Source organism: Bidens hawaiensis, unplaced genomic scaffold, assembly GCF_021521415.1.
Source record: "Bidens hawaiensis isolate Kalapana, Puna unplaced genomic scaffold, B.hawaiensis_p1.1 tig00028297_1, whole genome shotgun sequence".
Classification (NCBI taxonomy): Eukaryota; Viridiplantae; Streptophyta; class Magnoliopsida; order Asterales; family Asteraceae; genus Bidens; species Bidens hawaiensis.
In genome coordinates this window covers 231074-248035 of record NW_027494618.1, presented here as the reverse complement: position 1 = coordinate 248035, position 16962 = coordinate 231074, and the positions used below count along the sequence as shown (strand labels likewise).

Genomic DNA, 16962 nt, shown 5'->3' with positions numbered 1-16962 from the left:
GTTGTGTTCCCGAGTTTCATTTAAGAAAAGAAAAAGAATGAAAAGTTAAAAGAGATGTTCCCGAGTTTCATTAAAAGAAAGAAAAGGAGGGGAGAGAAGATAAAATGATCAGTAAAATAAAAGAATTTGTATCTTTCCAAATTAAAAAGATTTTGAAGGAAAATAAGTTGAAGAGTGAAAGATACCAAAAGATAATATAAGAAAAGAAAATTTTCTTTTCTTTGTCTTTCTTTTCATAAATGAACTCGGGAACATAGAATGACCAACACAAACAAGAGATTATCATCAATGAACTCGGGAACACAGAATGACCAACACAAACAAGAAATCTCATTCAGTCAGACGTTCGTTAACCGCTCGTTTACCTAATAAAAGCTTATCGGACGATCACGAAATTATTAATATTAAGTGTACTTATAATTAACCAAAAGTAAGATTAACGTGATGAACGTTCTACATGGTCGCATTGCTGGACTACAACATGTCAGTCAGTGTATGAATAATGAAACAGCCAAGAATGTTCTCTTATTTATGGTCGGCGGGCTCCGTTAATTATTTAACGTTCGTCCTTGTTCACACCTAGTCAATAGCGCCGCGTGTAACAGCTCCGTTAGCTTCCGTTATCTCACACCATATATAAAAACCTCAGCCGCTTGTTTTTACAAAATCTCCTGCAGTTTCATACAACACACAAAACATCAAATTTAATTATTTAATAATAATTATTTTCAGTTATCTGGTATTCTTTCGTGTTGTTCAAGGTACGTAATTTCGCTAGGGTTTTTGTTTATTTGTTGAGAATATGAAGTTTAAGTATTGCCTGTTAGGTGTTTGATGAAATGCTTGAGAGAAAAAAATTATATTTTTTTCGATTTTTTTTGTTGTGGGTGTTTGGTTAATTGAATGATATTGAGTCAAGGAGTTGATTATTTTGGGATTTGGTTGGTGGGTTTAGTTTAGGGGAGTAAACGAGCTCGGTTCGTGAGTAGTTCTTCAAGCCCGAGCTCATTTCGAGCTCTATTTCTAAAGCTCGAGCTTTGCTTATGAGTAGTTTTTCAAGATTAAACTCGGGTTGTGAGTAGTTTTTCAAGCTCGAGCTCAAGTGTGGCTTGTTTCGAGCTCTGTTTTTAAAGCTCGAGCTTTGGCTAGTGAGTGGTTTTTTAAGATTGAGCTCGGCTCATGAGTAGTTTTACAAGCTGGAGATTGGCTCGGGCTTGACTTGTTTATTACTTATATCTTTGCATCCCTAGTTGTGTTTTTCAAATAAAGTTTTGAACTTTTGATCATATGATACATATTTAACTTTCTTCGGTCATATGATTAATTAGTTTGATTCTTTGCCAATTATTGATTAGAATTTTAGGAGTTCTTATGGTTATTGATCTTTATTCCAAAAGTTGCATGGCTTTTTATGCTAAATTGACATATAATTTGTTGTTCTTATGGTTGTTTGATTACTCGAGTATATAACCGTATTCGCATATATTTCATTGCAGAATTAACCTTGAAAACAAGCAAATGATGTACAACATCTGATCCATCCCATGGGCTCAGACCACTTTCATACTTACAGATTAACCGGTCAACCCTCACCTTACTCCTCACCTAATCCGAAAACTCCCATCGATTCACCACTTATCGAATCCCTAAAACTCGAGGCGCGCAACTCCCCAAACTGCCCTTTTTCAACCCCCTTTGATTTGGAAACATTAAGCGCGTGTGCTAGTCCTTCTTCCTTTGAAGCTTGCAGCTCGTTTAACCAACCGGATAATATTCACTACATGAAAAATGCACTTCAAGATATCGAAACGACACTTATGGCTCCAGAAGAGGAAGTGTCCATGCCCATGAACCCGCCCGCTCAATCCAGATGGCCGCAACAGTGGGCCCAAGAACCCACCGGGTCAACTTCAAACATGGTTCAAACCCAGCTAGTACACAGCCCAACATATGGTCTATCTGGTACCAGCAGTAGTTATGGTAATAATATTGATCTAAAGCAATTGCTTATTGCATGCGCAAGTGCGCTAGGCGGTGACAATATTAACGAGTTCGAGAATCTAGTCGAACGCGCACGCACTTTGGTTTCCATTACTGGTGACCCGATCCAGAGGCTCGGTGCTTACATGGTGGAAGGGTTGGTGGCTCGACGTGAGTTATCGGGTAACCATATTTATCGAGCGTTAAGATGTCGCGAACCTGAAGGCAAAGATCTACTTTCGTACATGTATATTCTATACGACGTATGCCTGTATTTGAAATTCGGGTACATGGCTGCAAACGGTGCGATTGCGGAAGCTTGCAGAAACGAAGACCGGATCCACATAGTTGACTTTCAAATCGGTCAAGGAAGTAAATGGATGACTCTTTTACAAGCCCTAGCGGCTCGACCGGGCGGCCCGCCACACGTTCGGATCACGGGAATTGACGATCCAGTATCCATATACGCGCGTGGGGACAATTTTGAGTTAGTTGGAAAACGGTTAGAATCGGTTTCAAAAATGTTTAAAATCCCAGTCGAGTTTAAAGCGCTGTCGGTTTACGCGCCGTTCGTGACGAAAGAACTGCTCGATGTCCGGCCTGGGGAGGCCCTCGCTTTTAATTTCCCGTTTCAACTCCACCACATGCCAGATGAAAGTGTTGATGTGAACAACCCACGTGACGGGCTGTTACGCTTGGTGAAGTCGTTTTCACCGAAAGTGGTTACGTTAGTCGAACAAGAATCGAACACGAACACAGCCGCCTTCTTTCCAAGATTTTTGGAGACTTTGGATTTCTACTCTGCGGTGTTTGAGTCGATGGATGCGATTTTGAGTCGGGATAGAAAAGACAGGATAAACGTCGAACAGCATTGTTTGGCTCGGGACATAGTTAACGTTATCGCGTGTGAAGGTAAAGAGCGAGTGGAAAGACACGAGTTGTTTAGAAAATGGAGGTCTCGGTTGACTATGGCGGGGTTTACTCAGTACCCGTTGAGCGGGTATGTGAATTCGGTTATTAGGGATTTGTTAGCGCGTTACTCGGATAGTTATAATTTGGTGGAGAAAGATGGAGCTATGTTGTTGGGGTGGAAAGATAGAGATCTCATATCAGCATCTGCTTGGCATTGAGGTTTTGGGTTGGGGTTATGGTTAATAATAGTTTTAGTTATATAGATTTGTTTATTGTTGTTGGTAGAGTTGTATGGATGTAGAGTTCAATTCATGTTTCTTGCTTTGTTATTCATGTTTCATTTATGGAATATATGAAAATTAAATGATTATTTTTTTTATTATTTAATGACATTGAGATTTGAGAACCATGATTCATTTGTGTGGTGTTTGTGCAAGTATTATGGGCAGGGTGACCTTGGATTATGCACATCATTCACAATTCCTAAATATGAGTTACTTTGAACTAAAACAAGTTTGTTCATGTTTCTCTTACGACTTTTGTTATATCTAAACTCTCTTTATATGTTTATTGAAATGGAATTATAGAGTGACTTGTAAGCAGTGAAAAGTCATTTAAAGGACCAACTTAGGTATTCATTTGTTTTTACGTTTCATTTGAGTGTACATCTGGCATGCTCAACTATCTCTCTCTCAACCCTAAAACCCCGAAAATGAGATCAAATACATCAGCCGCGGGTAATAGTGATAGAGGGAGATGGTGGTGGCCGATGATGTGTGGCGGCGGTGTTCGATTTTGCGGTGTTAAACGGCCGATGCAAAAAAAAAAAAAGAACACACACGAGCATTTAGCTTTCAATTAGCGTCACCGAGCAGTTGTAGTGGATGTCAAAAAAAGAGTTTTTAGTTGTGGAGTACGACAAAATGTAATCTTTTTGTTTATTTTCTTTTTGTAGTTGTGGAGTAGTATGTACATCTTGTTGGAAGACCAAATTGGATTTAGAACTCTTAATTATAATTATGATTAAAACTTCGAAGAGACTGATGGGTTTTTGTTTCACAATACTTTGAAGTGGGGTTTGTAACTTCTTATCAAAAAATATTAAATATAATATTATGATATTGAAATCAGATGAAACTGGAAGCAGAGAAATAGAGTTTTTTTAACTTCAAAACTTGAATTCTCTTCCTTAGATATTATAACTTGCAAAATAAAGAACCCTATTTAAAAACTAAATAAATATGAGTTTATCTTGAATTAGGATACTAATAAAAATAAAAGATAAACATAACTTTAAATAATTATAATAATATATTTGAATTTGATTTTCTCCTTATCATCCCCTTGAGATCGACCTAGCCACCCCTTAGTTTTATCTTTAACGAATCCGGATTATATATATCATTCACCCTCTTAATCTTGATTCGTTCCTTTCAGATCTTCAATCCCGAGCAATTTCCTCATCTCTTCAAACTTTAACTTCGGTAGCGCTTTTGTAAGAATATCCGCTTTTTGTTTCCCTCCACTAATGTGCTCAACTTGGTCTTCACCACGTTCAATACATTCATGAATGAAATGAAATTTAATATTGATATGCTTACTTATTCCATCAAACACGAGATTCTTCATCAAATCCATGGCATATCTATTATCCACATGTAACGTCACCACCTTTTCTTCATGCCCGGTCAACTAGTTTAGCAGTCCTGATGCAGTGGTATAATGATTATGAAGATCGAATCACGTTGATTCAAATAATACCCGCGTTGAACTTCCCGAAACTCCCAAAATCCCACCCAAAGGTCAAGGAAAATGAAGAGAAAATAATTTATTTCTGAAATTCAAGTCTGACTTTTCCAATTACATAAGAAACATATAAATAGAGTTTCTAATACGAAATGGGCCCTAAAAAGGCCACGGGCCAAACACAAACCAAGAAAAAAAATATAAAAAATATAAAAAAAAACATAAAAAGGCCCATAACTTTATTTAGGAGGCGTTTTTGGGCTTTGGACGCCACAATGTGCTCCTCTCTCAAGCTTCGATTTGATTGATAAAGGGCTCGAAACGGAGCTTCGTGGGCCAAGTTATGCCCGTTTTCGTGGGCTACCTTTGGAGGCACGATCATGTGCCTCCAAATATAACATGGCTCGTTCTTCGATACTTGGGCCTCCACCAAATCCACTTAACCATATAGTTGACAAGACGTAGTTACTACTGCCATGTACTCAGATTCACATGATGACAAGGCTACAGTTTGTTGTTTTTGTGAGAGCCATGAATCAATGCACCACCATAATAAAATGTCAATCCGGTGGTACCTTGTCCATCCGATTGATCCATACCGTAACTATTATCACAAAAACCAACCAACTCTCTACTACCGCATCCATAAGTTAAACCATATCGACTCGTGCCGTGTACGTATCTTAATATATACTTCAGAATCTGCATATGGGATTGTTTCGGTTCTTGCATGAACCTACTAATAACTCCAACTGAGTAACTCAAATCGGGCCTCGTGTGTGTTAAATACCTTAAGCTACCGATTATTCTCCGATATTCGGTTGCATCAACGAGTTCTCCTTCTTCATCTTTCGTCACTTGCAACCGATGTTCCATAGGAAATAGAGTCAGGTTGCACTCGCTTAAACCTGCACTCATAAAAAATTTATTAGCATAAGTTTTTTGTTTCAACTTTATCTCATGCTTATTTTGTGCTATTTCAATGCCCAAATAGTAAGATAACATTCCGAGATCTTGTATCGCGAACTCTTTCTTCATTTGACTTTTAAACTTCTCAATCTTGGCTTGACTCGAACCAATCATGATAAGATCATCGACATATACACCAACAATGAGAATGTCAGTTCTCATATTCTGCTTGTACACCGCCGGTTCTCTTGGACATCGAATAAAATCTAAACCTTTTAACGTTTTGTCGAGTTTTTCGTTCCAAGCTCGTGAGGCTTGGCGAAGACCATATAAAGCCTTTTGTAACTAATAAACCATACCGTGTTTCCCGGGAACTTCAAAACCATCAGGTTGCTTCACGTATACTTCTTCCTTCAACTCGCCATTTTAAAATGTCGATTAAACGTCCAAATGGTAAACGAACCAATCATAATTTGTTGTAATTGTTAAAATCAAACGTACGGTTTCCATTCCCGCCACCAGGCAAAAACCTCATCAAAGTCTACCCCGTGCTCTTGCGCGTACCCCTTCGCGACTAATCTTGCTTTGTACTTTGTTATTGATCCGCCTGCATCACGTTTGGTTTTAAACACCCACTTCAAACCAATCGCCTTGTGACCCGTCGGTATGTAACATAAGTCCACATATTGTTTTGTTCGATTGAGACTAATTCGGATCTCATTGCTTCTCGCCATTTCTTTGAATTATTCGCCTCTTCAAAGGTAGAAGAATCTTCATCTAGGAGTAGACATTCTCCTTCACTCAACATTACATAATCTTCAAATCTTATCGGATGGACCGATTTACGACCAGTTCTTCGCAGTTCAGGTTCCGGATTTTCTTCCGGTTGGTCTTCAAATTCAGGCCCGTTAAGCTCTATCGGGTCTTCGTTTTCGACTGGAATTTCTTGTTGAATATCTTTTTGGACTGGCTCGATTATAAATTCAACCCATTCAGGTTCGGGTCCCACTTGGAACGAATCAGTATGTCTGGACCAGCCAAACTTTTGATTTTCTTCGAAATGGAAATCCCGGCTCACATAAATACGGTTGAGCCGGGTCGTACAATCTATAAGCTTTTGATCCCGGTTCGGTTCCAAGAAGTACAACCTACATGCCTCGATCATCTAATTTTTGGGGGTTAACGGTGGGTATCTTCATGTACGTTTAGCACCCAAACACTCATAAATGCATTATGTTGGGATTCCAGCCCATTAAGGCTTCGTAGGGGGTTACCATCTTCAATGCATTAGTTGGTACCCGATTCAACACGTAAGCCGAGTGTCTCACCGTTTCTCCCCATAAATTTTGTGGAAGGTCCATAGCTTTCATCATACTTCTTGTTTCATTTAGGACCGTTCGGTTTCGCCTTTCGACTACACCATTTTGTTGAGGAGAGTAAGGAGCCGTAAACAATCTTTTTGTTCCTTCTTGATCACAATATTTGGTGAAAAGTTTGTTGAGAAACTTGCCACCTTAATCACTTCTTAGAGCTTTAACTTTTAACAAATGCTCTAACTCCACTTCCTGTTTATACCTTTTGAAAATACCCAAAGCATCATTCTTATTTTTAATGGTATAAACCCACATGTACCTCGTATGATCATCTACAAGAAGCATAAAATACTGGTTTCCTCATAAGTTAGGAGGTGATATTGGTCCACATAAATCGGTGTGAACCAAGTCTAATGGTCTCGTGGCACGGAACATGGTGGTTTTAGGAAACGGTTTCTACTATGTTTGTTTAGAATACATGAATTACGTACCATATTTTTAGACTTAATATTAGTTAATGTTTCAAAATTAACGTGACCAAGTCTAGCATGCCATAGCCATCCTTGGTATTTAATGGATGCTAAAATACATACCGGGGTTCCAATTATGAGCTTGATCTTATAAAGACGATTTGGACTTCTTTGGACTCTCATTAGCAAGCGATCTCCTTCCCCGTATAGACACAAGTGGTCGTTTGCTATCCAAACCTTACACCCTTCTTCAGTTAACTAACTGATGCTCAATATGTTGCTACATAAGTCGGGTATATAATAAACGTCATTCATAACCCGCTGCTCACCATTCTTGCAGTAAAAAAAATGGAACCTCTCCTTTTAATATTTACTTTGGACCCGTCTCCAAATTTCACCAAACCGCTCACTCGATAATCAATTTGAGCAAAGCGGGCTTTACATCCGGTCATGTGATTAGACGCCCCATTATCTAAATACCAAATTGAATCGCTTACCGAGTTATTTGCGTAGCGGATTGGATGAACCTTCTCTTCGTTTAACATAACATGTTCTTTATCATCTTCAAGTGAGGCCATCATAAGAGTTGACTACTTGGCCTCGGCTTGGTTCAGATTCGCTTCTTGAGTCGGTGGCCTCGGACATTCCCGCAAAGTGGCCCAAAGAATTGTAGTTATAATACCGAACACTGCTTTTACTTTGATTATTATGATTATTACATTGATAGCCATCTCTGCCTTGGTTGTTCGTGTTCGGTTGGTTACCCTCTTTTCGGTTATCATAATTTTGATTAACCCGAACCTGTCATCTACTCGAACCTAGACCACAACCTCTTCCACGACCCCGCTGGTCATAACCCGAGGAGCCACGACCTCGAGTATAATTTTTCCGGTCTTGATCAGTGTCCTTTCTTCCTTGATTATCGTTTTTGCCATACAATAATTTTCCCATCTTGGCCATGCTTCCTTGACTTTGATTCTCTCTTCAAAAGCCTTTAACCTTGCTATACGATCTTCAAAAACCATAGTGTTAAGATCGGCCCAATGTTCGATAGTTGCTACAATAGCAATAAAACAGTCCGGAATGCCAGCGAGTAGTTTTTTTACGTTCATGTTCTTCCATCGGACTACCCAAGCTATCAAATTGCGAGGCGTATTTCGTTACCTTCCCGACAAAGTCTTCAACGAATTCCTTTTCTCCAATATTCAATTGATTAAAATCTCGCTTTAACGATCATAAGAGAGCTTGTTGCACTCGATCACCACCGAAAAATCTAATCCGTAGTGATTCCCGAATCTCATGAGCAACACATGTTCTTGCAACTTGCATCAACACGTTTCCAGTAAGGCTTGAAAAATAATAGCACTAGCCATCTTGTTCTTTATCTTGTTTAGGGCTTCTCCGGACACTACCTCCCATAATCCTTGAGCATCAAGGATCGATTCCATAATTACAACCCACATATTGTAGTTTTTTTTTGTTAACTTTGGACACTGCAACAAAGTTGAACTTGGTTCCCTTGCTTGCACAACCCGTCTTTCATCCGCCATAATACCCGGTCTTCGAGTTTCCAATTTGATGTGGTTAGTCTCCATACACCGTTCTTGAACTTCCCAAAAATCGTAGATCACCTGAGCTCTTGATACCAATTTTTGAAAGACCAAATTGGATTTAAAACTCTTAATTATGAGTTATCTTGAAAACACGAACACGGAACCAAAACTTCGAAGACACTGATTGGGTTTTGTTTAACGATAATTTGGAGTGGGGTTTGTAACTTCTTGTCAAACAATATTAGATATTAATATTGTGATGACATTGAAATCGGATGGAATTGGAAGCAAGAAACAAAAAGTTTTTTAAACTTCAAAACTCAAATTCTCCTCCTTAATGTTATTACTTGCAAAACGAAGAACCCTATTTATAAACTAAATAAATATGAGTTTGACTTAAACTAAGATACTAATAAAAATAAACGATAAGCATAACTTTAAATAACAATAATATATTTAAATTTGATCTCCTCCTTATCCTCTCTTTGAGATCGACCTAGCCACCCCTTGGTTAATGAATTGAGATTAAATATATCACATCTTAGGTTGTTAGCTCGCAACCTTACGGCCACAACATAACGCTCATGATCTTAAAACTAAACACATATTAAAAAGGAAACTTTCGTGTCTTAAGACTATATATTAAAATTAAAAGACAACTTTCCTATGCACATAAAAACTATATATATGAAAAAGACAACTTTCAAGTCTTAAAACTATATATATTAAAACTTAAAAGACAACTTTTCTACGCGCATAAAACTATATATATGAAAAAGATAACTTTCATGTCTTAAAACTATATGTAATAAAACTTAAAAGACAACTTTCCTATGCACGGTGTAATGTACTCTTCGCTTTCGCATTTTATATTGTAGTCCTCCCCAGCTTAGCTTTGTGGTGTATTTGTAGTTTGCTAGCTTTGGGCTATTTGTATTTTGCTGCTTTCTTATGTTGTGGTGTATTTGTATTTTGCTTCTTATGTTGTATGTTCTCTCCCAGCTTTGATCTATTTGTATTTGGTTACTTGCTTATATGTTATCGTTGTCTTTTTGTTTTTGTAGTTGTCACGTATTTTAATAATTCCAATTAAAGATTCAAATCTTATAAGTAACTTTTTGAAGGCTGAAATTCATATTTAATACTCTACATGAACTAGATTTTACAACACGCGTGTTGCGCCGAGCAGGGGCGGACCTACACAGGTCCCATCGGGGACCCGGGACACCAATGTTTTTTAAAAAATACTTAGAGACGGTATACTAAATTTTGTAAGGACCCCATAAAAATTAATACTTGGAACCCATACAATTAAGGCTAAACTGGTCTAGTGGAAATTCCCTTGTTTTTTCTTTGAGAGGTTGCATGTTCAAGCCTCTCCATACTTAGTTTTTGTTGTTTTTTTATATCCTAGTCAATATTAGTTATTTAGTTAGGGTATTTGTGTTTTTTTTAGTTTCTCTCATATGGTCATTATCACCATCTAACATATATAATAACAACATGGGTTTTACATATTCTTTTATTATTTATCTTATGTATGTATATTATAATTAATCATTTATTTGTGTAAGAGTTAGTTTTTCATGTCTTGGTTATTTATGTAAGACCATATATATATATATATATATAGCTTACGTTTATGTTTTTCGAGTATGAATACAAATGAATTAAAAATGTATGTTCTATCTAGTTCTAATCTAGATTCTTTCTACTTACTCGTTTCCAATGACACCAAATTTTCGTGTTTTATTATGTTACTCGTCTCGACCCGACCCGAATCGACCTGAAAATTTTGTAAACCGAAAAAGTTGGGACCCCGTTGACAAAAAATCCTGGGTCCGCCACTGGCGCCGAGTATAAGCAATGTTGGCTGTGAAACAATCAACATTGAATTCCTTTGTCATTTTATAAAACCATGATAATCAAAATCGAGAATATTCGATTGACTCTTAATCACCAACATCTCAGCTTCGATTATGGTTTCACAACCCTCCGCAACGCGGGGGGTTGAAATACTAGTGTGTGTGTGTATATATGTGTGTGTGTGTGTGGTGAAGATCCTAAGAGAATTTTTTTGAAATTGAGAACAATTTTGAACATTTAATTTCCCTTTAAGCAATATTTTTAATACAAAAACGAACATTTAAGGTTGGAAAATTGATTTTAAATAATTTCAATTATGGGATAGTGACAAATAACAAGCCAAACTAATAAGTTGGCTTTATTCGGTCGCAACTTAAGTCATACTTGTTTCCAATGACCCGTGATTAACGTAAGACTAAATCCGTTATTCCGATGATGACGTGGCATGCATACGTGTAAAAAGCATGCTTATGTGACAAACATGTGGCAAACTCGGGCTTATGTTGGATTCTCACAATGACAAATGATACGTATTTTTACAATACATATCATATAAATTCTTATGAGTGCTCATCGATATTCATGTTGATCAAATTATATTTTATAGATGCTACAAGTCATTATTTTCAAGACTGAAGAAAGCTAGATATGGACCTTTAGGTTATTTTAAGTAAAGGAATTTTTTTGATTATTTTTGTAATAAGTTTGTTGATTATTTTAATGTGATGAATGATCTTAATAATATAAATAAATGTTATTGTCGCTTTAATTAGTGTCACCGAGCTTTTGAACAATTAATGTATCACACTGACATATTCCGCCTTAGATTGGGGTGTTATAGATTGTTATCAAAGCTGTGTCTAGGGTTCTTGTTACATGATATGCCTTGCTATGCCTTTATGTGATATGTGGGTCTTATTTGTGATTGTTCAAGAATTTTCCCATTATTATTATTATTATTAATTATTATTATTATTAATTATTATTATTATTATTATTATTATTATTGATATTGATACATTACGTGTACACTACATACATTCCTCCCAGCTTATTTCTATTTTTCATAACTTATATGCTATTTTGGGGAAATTTCTTTAAAATTCCCCACCATTTTCGATTTTAATTTCTCTCTTCTTGGGGCGTGATTCCACATGTCAGGTATGTAGTAACCGGAAGGGGGGGGGGGGGGACAATGCTTGCGATTCAAACCTTTGACAAAAAGGTTTATTAACCTAAGGAAAGTAATGCATATAAATTCCAATCAGACGCGGAATTCACTTACTTTTCTAGACGGTTCAGTGAGAGCGTTAAAACCTATTAGGCCAAAGCATACCACACCAACATCATACGAATCAAAAAGCCTCAAGATTTCAAGGTAGTTTCTTCAGTTTGGTGTTTTGTGTACTTTGACTTTACAAAGTCAAACATGTTCAAGTTTTTCAAGTCTTCCAATCCTTGTTTCATTCTCTGGGTAATTATCTTATGTTACTTTATGTATTATCTCATCGTTTAGAATGTGATGCCATGTTTCAGATAATTTGACAAGAATGTTGGTTCATCAAAACAAACCCGACTCGCTTACGCGACTAGTCGGTCAAGATTACGAAATTTTATAACATTAAACTTATAATAAATGACTCTTTCATCTTCAAAGTTCTAAATTAACATTTTATTCATGTCAGAACCGAACCCGACATAAAGTCAAGTTTATGTCCCACAAAAAACGAACTACTCACTTAAATCTCTTTCTTACTTTTAGGCCCGTTTCTTTTATCTTGAAACAAGTCACACTTATGAATATGACTAAACATTATCATAACTTAATCTTTTGATAAAAACTAAAATTTAACTACTTAAAACTTTTTTCGACGAAAAAGTTCATAAATAATTATAGAGTAAATATATATTTTTCTTCCAAAACTTAGAAACTCCAAACTATGAGCCGAAGCTCTTCATTTCCTTGTTCTTTCATTCTTCATTTACATTTCATTGAACCTAGAAATATATTATATTTTTTCTAGGACCATGTGTCAAATTGAACTTACCCAGTTCACTCGCTTAAGTGTTTAATTTATCTTCAATTCGTTTAACATACCAAGTGAGTTTTCATAACCCCAGTTTTACCTTTTTATTTATTATCTTAGGGTGTAACACATTACTTTTTTTTTTGTCATTTTTATTTCATGCTTTCATGTTTACGAACCACTTCACATTATTTGTGTTGCATGTTATCATTTTCTTCATATTGTACATGAATTATTTGTATTACTTGCAATGTGTTTTTCTCTTTTAGTGGAGAATACTCATACTCAAAGTGGAAGGGTTCGATGGAACGTATATGTGCTGTCTGGTAATTCAACATTATGTCGAACAAAAGGTGGCTTTCAATCCCCTATTACCTTTGACTTTATGTAGAAAGGAACATGACGTTTATTATTGATTGTGTTTTACATTATGTCGATAATTTTACATCATGACAAGTGAATTGTTGGACATTTTCTTAATACACATATTCAAATTTAGTAATTATCACAAACATTATTGTTAACAAAATTATTATTATTTTTAATTTGCTATAGGTTGAACTGATAATGTGCAAGGAAGAAGAAAACTAGATTGACTTTAGGATTTATTTTAAATTAAGAATATTTAATTTCCCGATGTAATGTTATTTGATTTGAAAACCTGTGTACTTGCGATTATTTGAAATTGAATAAATATATTATTTTCACTTTAATAGTGTTACGAGTTTATGAGCAATCTAAATACCGCCCTAGTGTAAAAGCCGCCTAAGGTCGTGATGTTAAAATTATTACTTCTTCTTCTTTTTCTTCTTCCCACTCTATTTTCTGGAATTTTCTTTGTTTTAAACTTAACTTGTCCTCCAAAACATGCCCTAAATAAAAACCATTCCTTTAAATATAAATAAGACCTTGTTTTTCTTCGTTACTCACAACATCTTTTCTTCCATCTTTTGCTTATTAATTCAATTATGTAATGATTTGTTTGTATTATAATCACTATTGAACCGACCCCTCTATTTATTCCATGGGTTTGGATTTGAGGTCTTTCAGTGTTCAATTTATTCAAATTTTTACGCTAGTGTTTGTGTTCTTTAATTTAAGGTTATTCGTATAGTTTTACCTATATCAAATATAAACTAACTTTTTACATCATGAATATCGTTTTCACATTCTGAGTTTGTTGAGAGGGAATCCGACCTGGTTCCGGGTTTGTGTCCGATAAAACCGAACGCTCGCTTAACTTACTTTTCTATTCTATATTGTTCGATTTGTTTATTTTAACCGAACCAAATTATCTAAAATTAATTAATAACTATATTAATATAACTTACAATAAAATCAAACTAAATCAATTATACAATTGTTAAATTATTCGTTCGTTTAACTTTAAAATTAATTTGTTTATTTAAAACTCCGATTTAAGAACCGAACCCATAGTTTTATATTCTTGTTATTTTTCATTTACAAATATATATCCTAAGATTATGATATTTCATCTAGAGTCACCCGTTGAATCAATTTGTGTCAGTCAACTCACGCCTTACTCGTTTATCATAACCCCTTTTTATGTTTTCATTATTTTAGGGGTGTGACATGTATCCTACAAACCTAACATATTCTTATTTCATGCTTTACAATTCAATACGATTCATACTATTGTCAATGTGTCTTGTCTTGTTATAAACTGTCATGCTCTATATTCTAAATTGCTACACGTTGCTTGTTTATTATTTTGGATTATTGTGGGTGGAAACTCTAACACAAATAAAATTCAAGCCTTAGTATCTTGGCTTTGTTCCAATTGGAACGATTTAAGTCAATTTATGCATTACTTTTATGTTGGATTCTCATAATGACACATGATTTGTAATTTAACAATATATACTATATAAAATATTATGATTGGTCATCAACATTCGTGTTGATCAAATGATATTTTATACATGTCACAGGTTATTATTGTTCAAGATTAAAGAAAGCTAGATATGGACCTTTAGGTTATTTTTAGTAAATGAAATTATTTGATTATTTTTGCAATAAGTTTTTTTTTATTGTAATGTGATATAAAGATCTTAATAATGTAAAAAAATGTTATTATCAATTAGTGTCATCGAGCTTTTGAACAATCAATGTGTCGCCCTGACATATACCGCTTTAGATTGGGGTGTTATAATAAACACACCACTTTACTTAAAATAAAACCTTAATTTATACTAAGCGTTATCATCACCCAAAAATACAAGATGTTTAGCCAAGAATAGCCATACAAGTTTGTTCACAAACATACATGATGGTGATATAAGTGATAGAAGGCTTCTTGTGTTTGTGGGGTTAAATGGGTGTTTCTCTACTTTTGCTAGCTATTTGGAGTGATCCCTGTAATGTCCAACCTGCATCATCGCGCCAATCTAGTTTCACCATTGTTGTGTATAGCATGAGGACTCACATTTGAAAACCTTTCCCAAATCCAGACCTGGACGTAGTACATAGGAGAAAATACCTTCTTCACAACATCTTTTCTACCGCCTTGCAATACATCTATAATAGCATCTTGTAAAAAGTGCATGTCGTTATACAACATTGCTAAGACAATAGACGGCAAAGCAATTCCTTTCCCTCTGGCTAACAGGTGAAAAGTTTAAGGCAGAACCATGTCTTTCACAGACGCAAAAAGATATTTTGGTAGCCAAAATTCTAAAAATGCCTCGTGTTCGAGAGAATTTTGTGTACCCTTGAAAATATTCATCCATGTAGACAAAAAGGCCTTTTTTGAAGGAGATCTAACTAGTTCTTTGTATGCTTTATTTAGTTCATCTAAAATGTTAAGATCCTGGGGATTCTCAACTTGACAGGAGACAGGAACTCCTAGAACAGAGAAACCGCATATTACCATTATGTCTTCGAGGGTGAAAATAATTTCACCCCATGGTAATACAAATGTATTGGTTTTTGGTGACCACTTCTCAGCAAACCAGAGATGCAACCTCTCATTTTTAGGAATTTTTAAACCATAATCCATGATAGCATCATGAATTCCGGTTGTCACCCGCACAAGACTATGTGCTGGTTTCATGATATCAACCCACTCAGTCAATTTATTTTGTGGATCAACCCACCCTATAAAAGTGACTTTTTGAAGATTCACGGGAAGGGAGAAAGTGGTGGAGGTGGATTTAGAAGGGCGTTCGGTTAGGGTCCGCACGAAGATGGTTGGTTTCAAGAACTGTGTTGTTCGAAGCACACAACTCTTTGTTGGTGACATGACCATCCTTTTTGTTCTTTGATCATAAGTTATGCTACTTCTGCTTGACATTTTTGAAACACAAGAGCAAGAAGTCATAAAGGGAAATGTAGAGAGAACTTGGATGCTAGAAATGATGGAGATTGTGATGGGTCTAAAGAACTAAAGCTAGTGTTTTAAATAGAACGTTTGATTTTGGATTATTTAATTTACTTCGCTAGTAAATGCCAAATTACTTATAAAAAAACTCATTATTACAAAAGTTCAAAGAATGAGCGTTTTAAGGATAGTAGAAAGTAAACCTTAATATATCTATCATGAGGTTCAAGTTATATACAACCAATGGTTAGTGGCGGGTTCAGGATTCAGACCAATGTGTGCAATATTATAAGAGATTTTTTAAGGCATGCACTTTGACAGCAATTTTTTTTTATCATACAAATGCATTTCAAATCATGCACTAAGAGCATTACTAGTTGAACAATGTGGTATAGCATATTTATAAGATCATCAATAGAAAGTAAACTTTATTGGTGCATTTAATGCATCAAATATCTGTTAAAGATATCACATCATTACAAATGATATATGCACAATATCTGAGTCAAATAGAGAGTGTAAGAAGTACTTTGGACCAAAGATATAAAATTATTAATGGTGTACAATGACACGGTGACAAAATTTTAAACAATATGAAGTTACAAATGTCTAAAATATTGAAAAAGAAAAAAAAGGTGTAAGTATTAATATAATCATATTTAAATTCAAATAACTTCTGTTTTCTTTATTATTATTTTTAATTATACCAATTTAACATTCAAAAATTTAATTATCTTTACAATTTAGTATTGAATGTAATTATCTTTACATTTTAGTATCGAATTGATATATAAATTATATAAAAATTGATTTGCTTTTGGTTGCCCTAAAAGACTTAACAAGAGG

At 35.3% G+C, this 16962-nt stretch overlaps 1 protein-coding gene across 1 annotated transcript; it reads left to right on the top strand.

The window, feature by feature from the left end:
- Window positions 1-1406: 1406 nt before the first annotated feature.
- Window positions 1407-3119, top strand: LOC143576784 (chitin-inducible gibberellin-responsive protein 1-like). Its single transcript, XM_077060810.1, has one exon. The coding sequence runs from the start codon at window positions 1545-1547 to the stop codon at window positions 3108-3110; it is 1566 nt and encodes a 521-aa protein (XP_076916925.1). The 5' UTR covers window positions 1407-1544; the 3' UTR covers window positions 3111-3119.
- The last annotated feature ends 13843 nt before the right edge of the window (window positions 3120-16962 follow it).

What these genes read in the sequence shown, in the direction of transcription:
- LOC143576784 (XM_077060810.1), top strand. Translation starts at nt 1,545, where the DNA reads ATGGGCTCAGACCACTTTCATACTTACAGATTAACCGGTCAACCCTCA.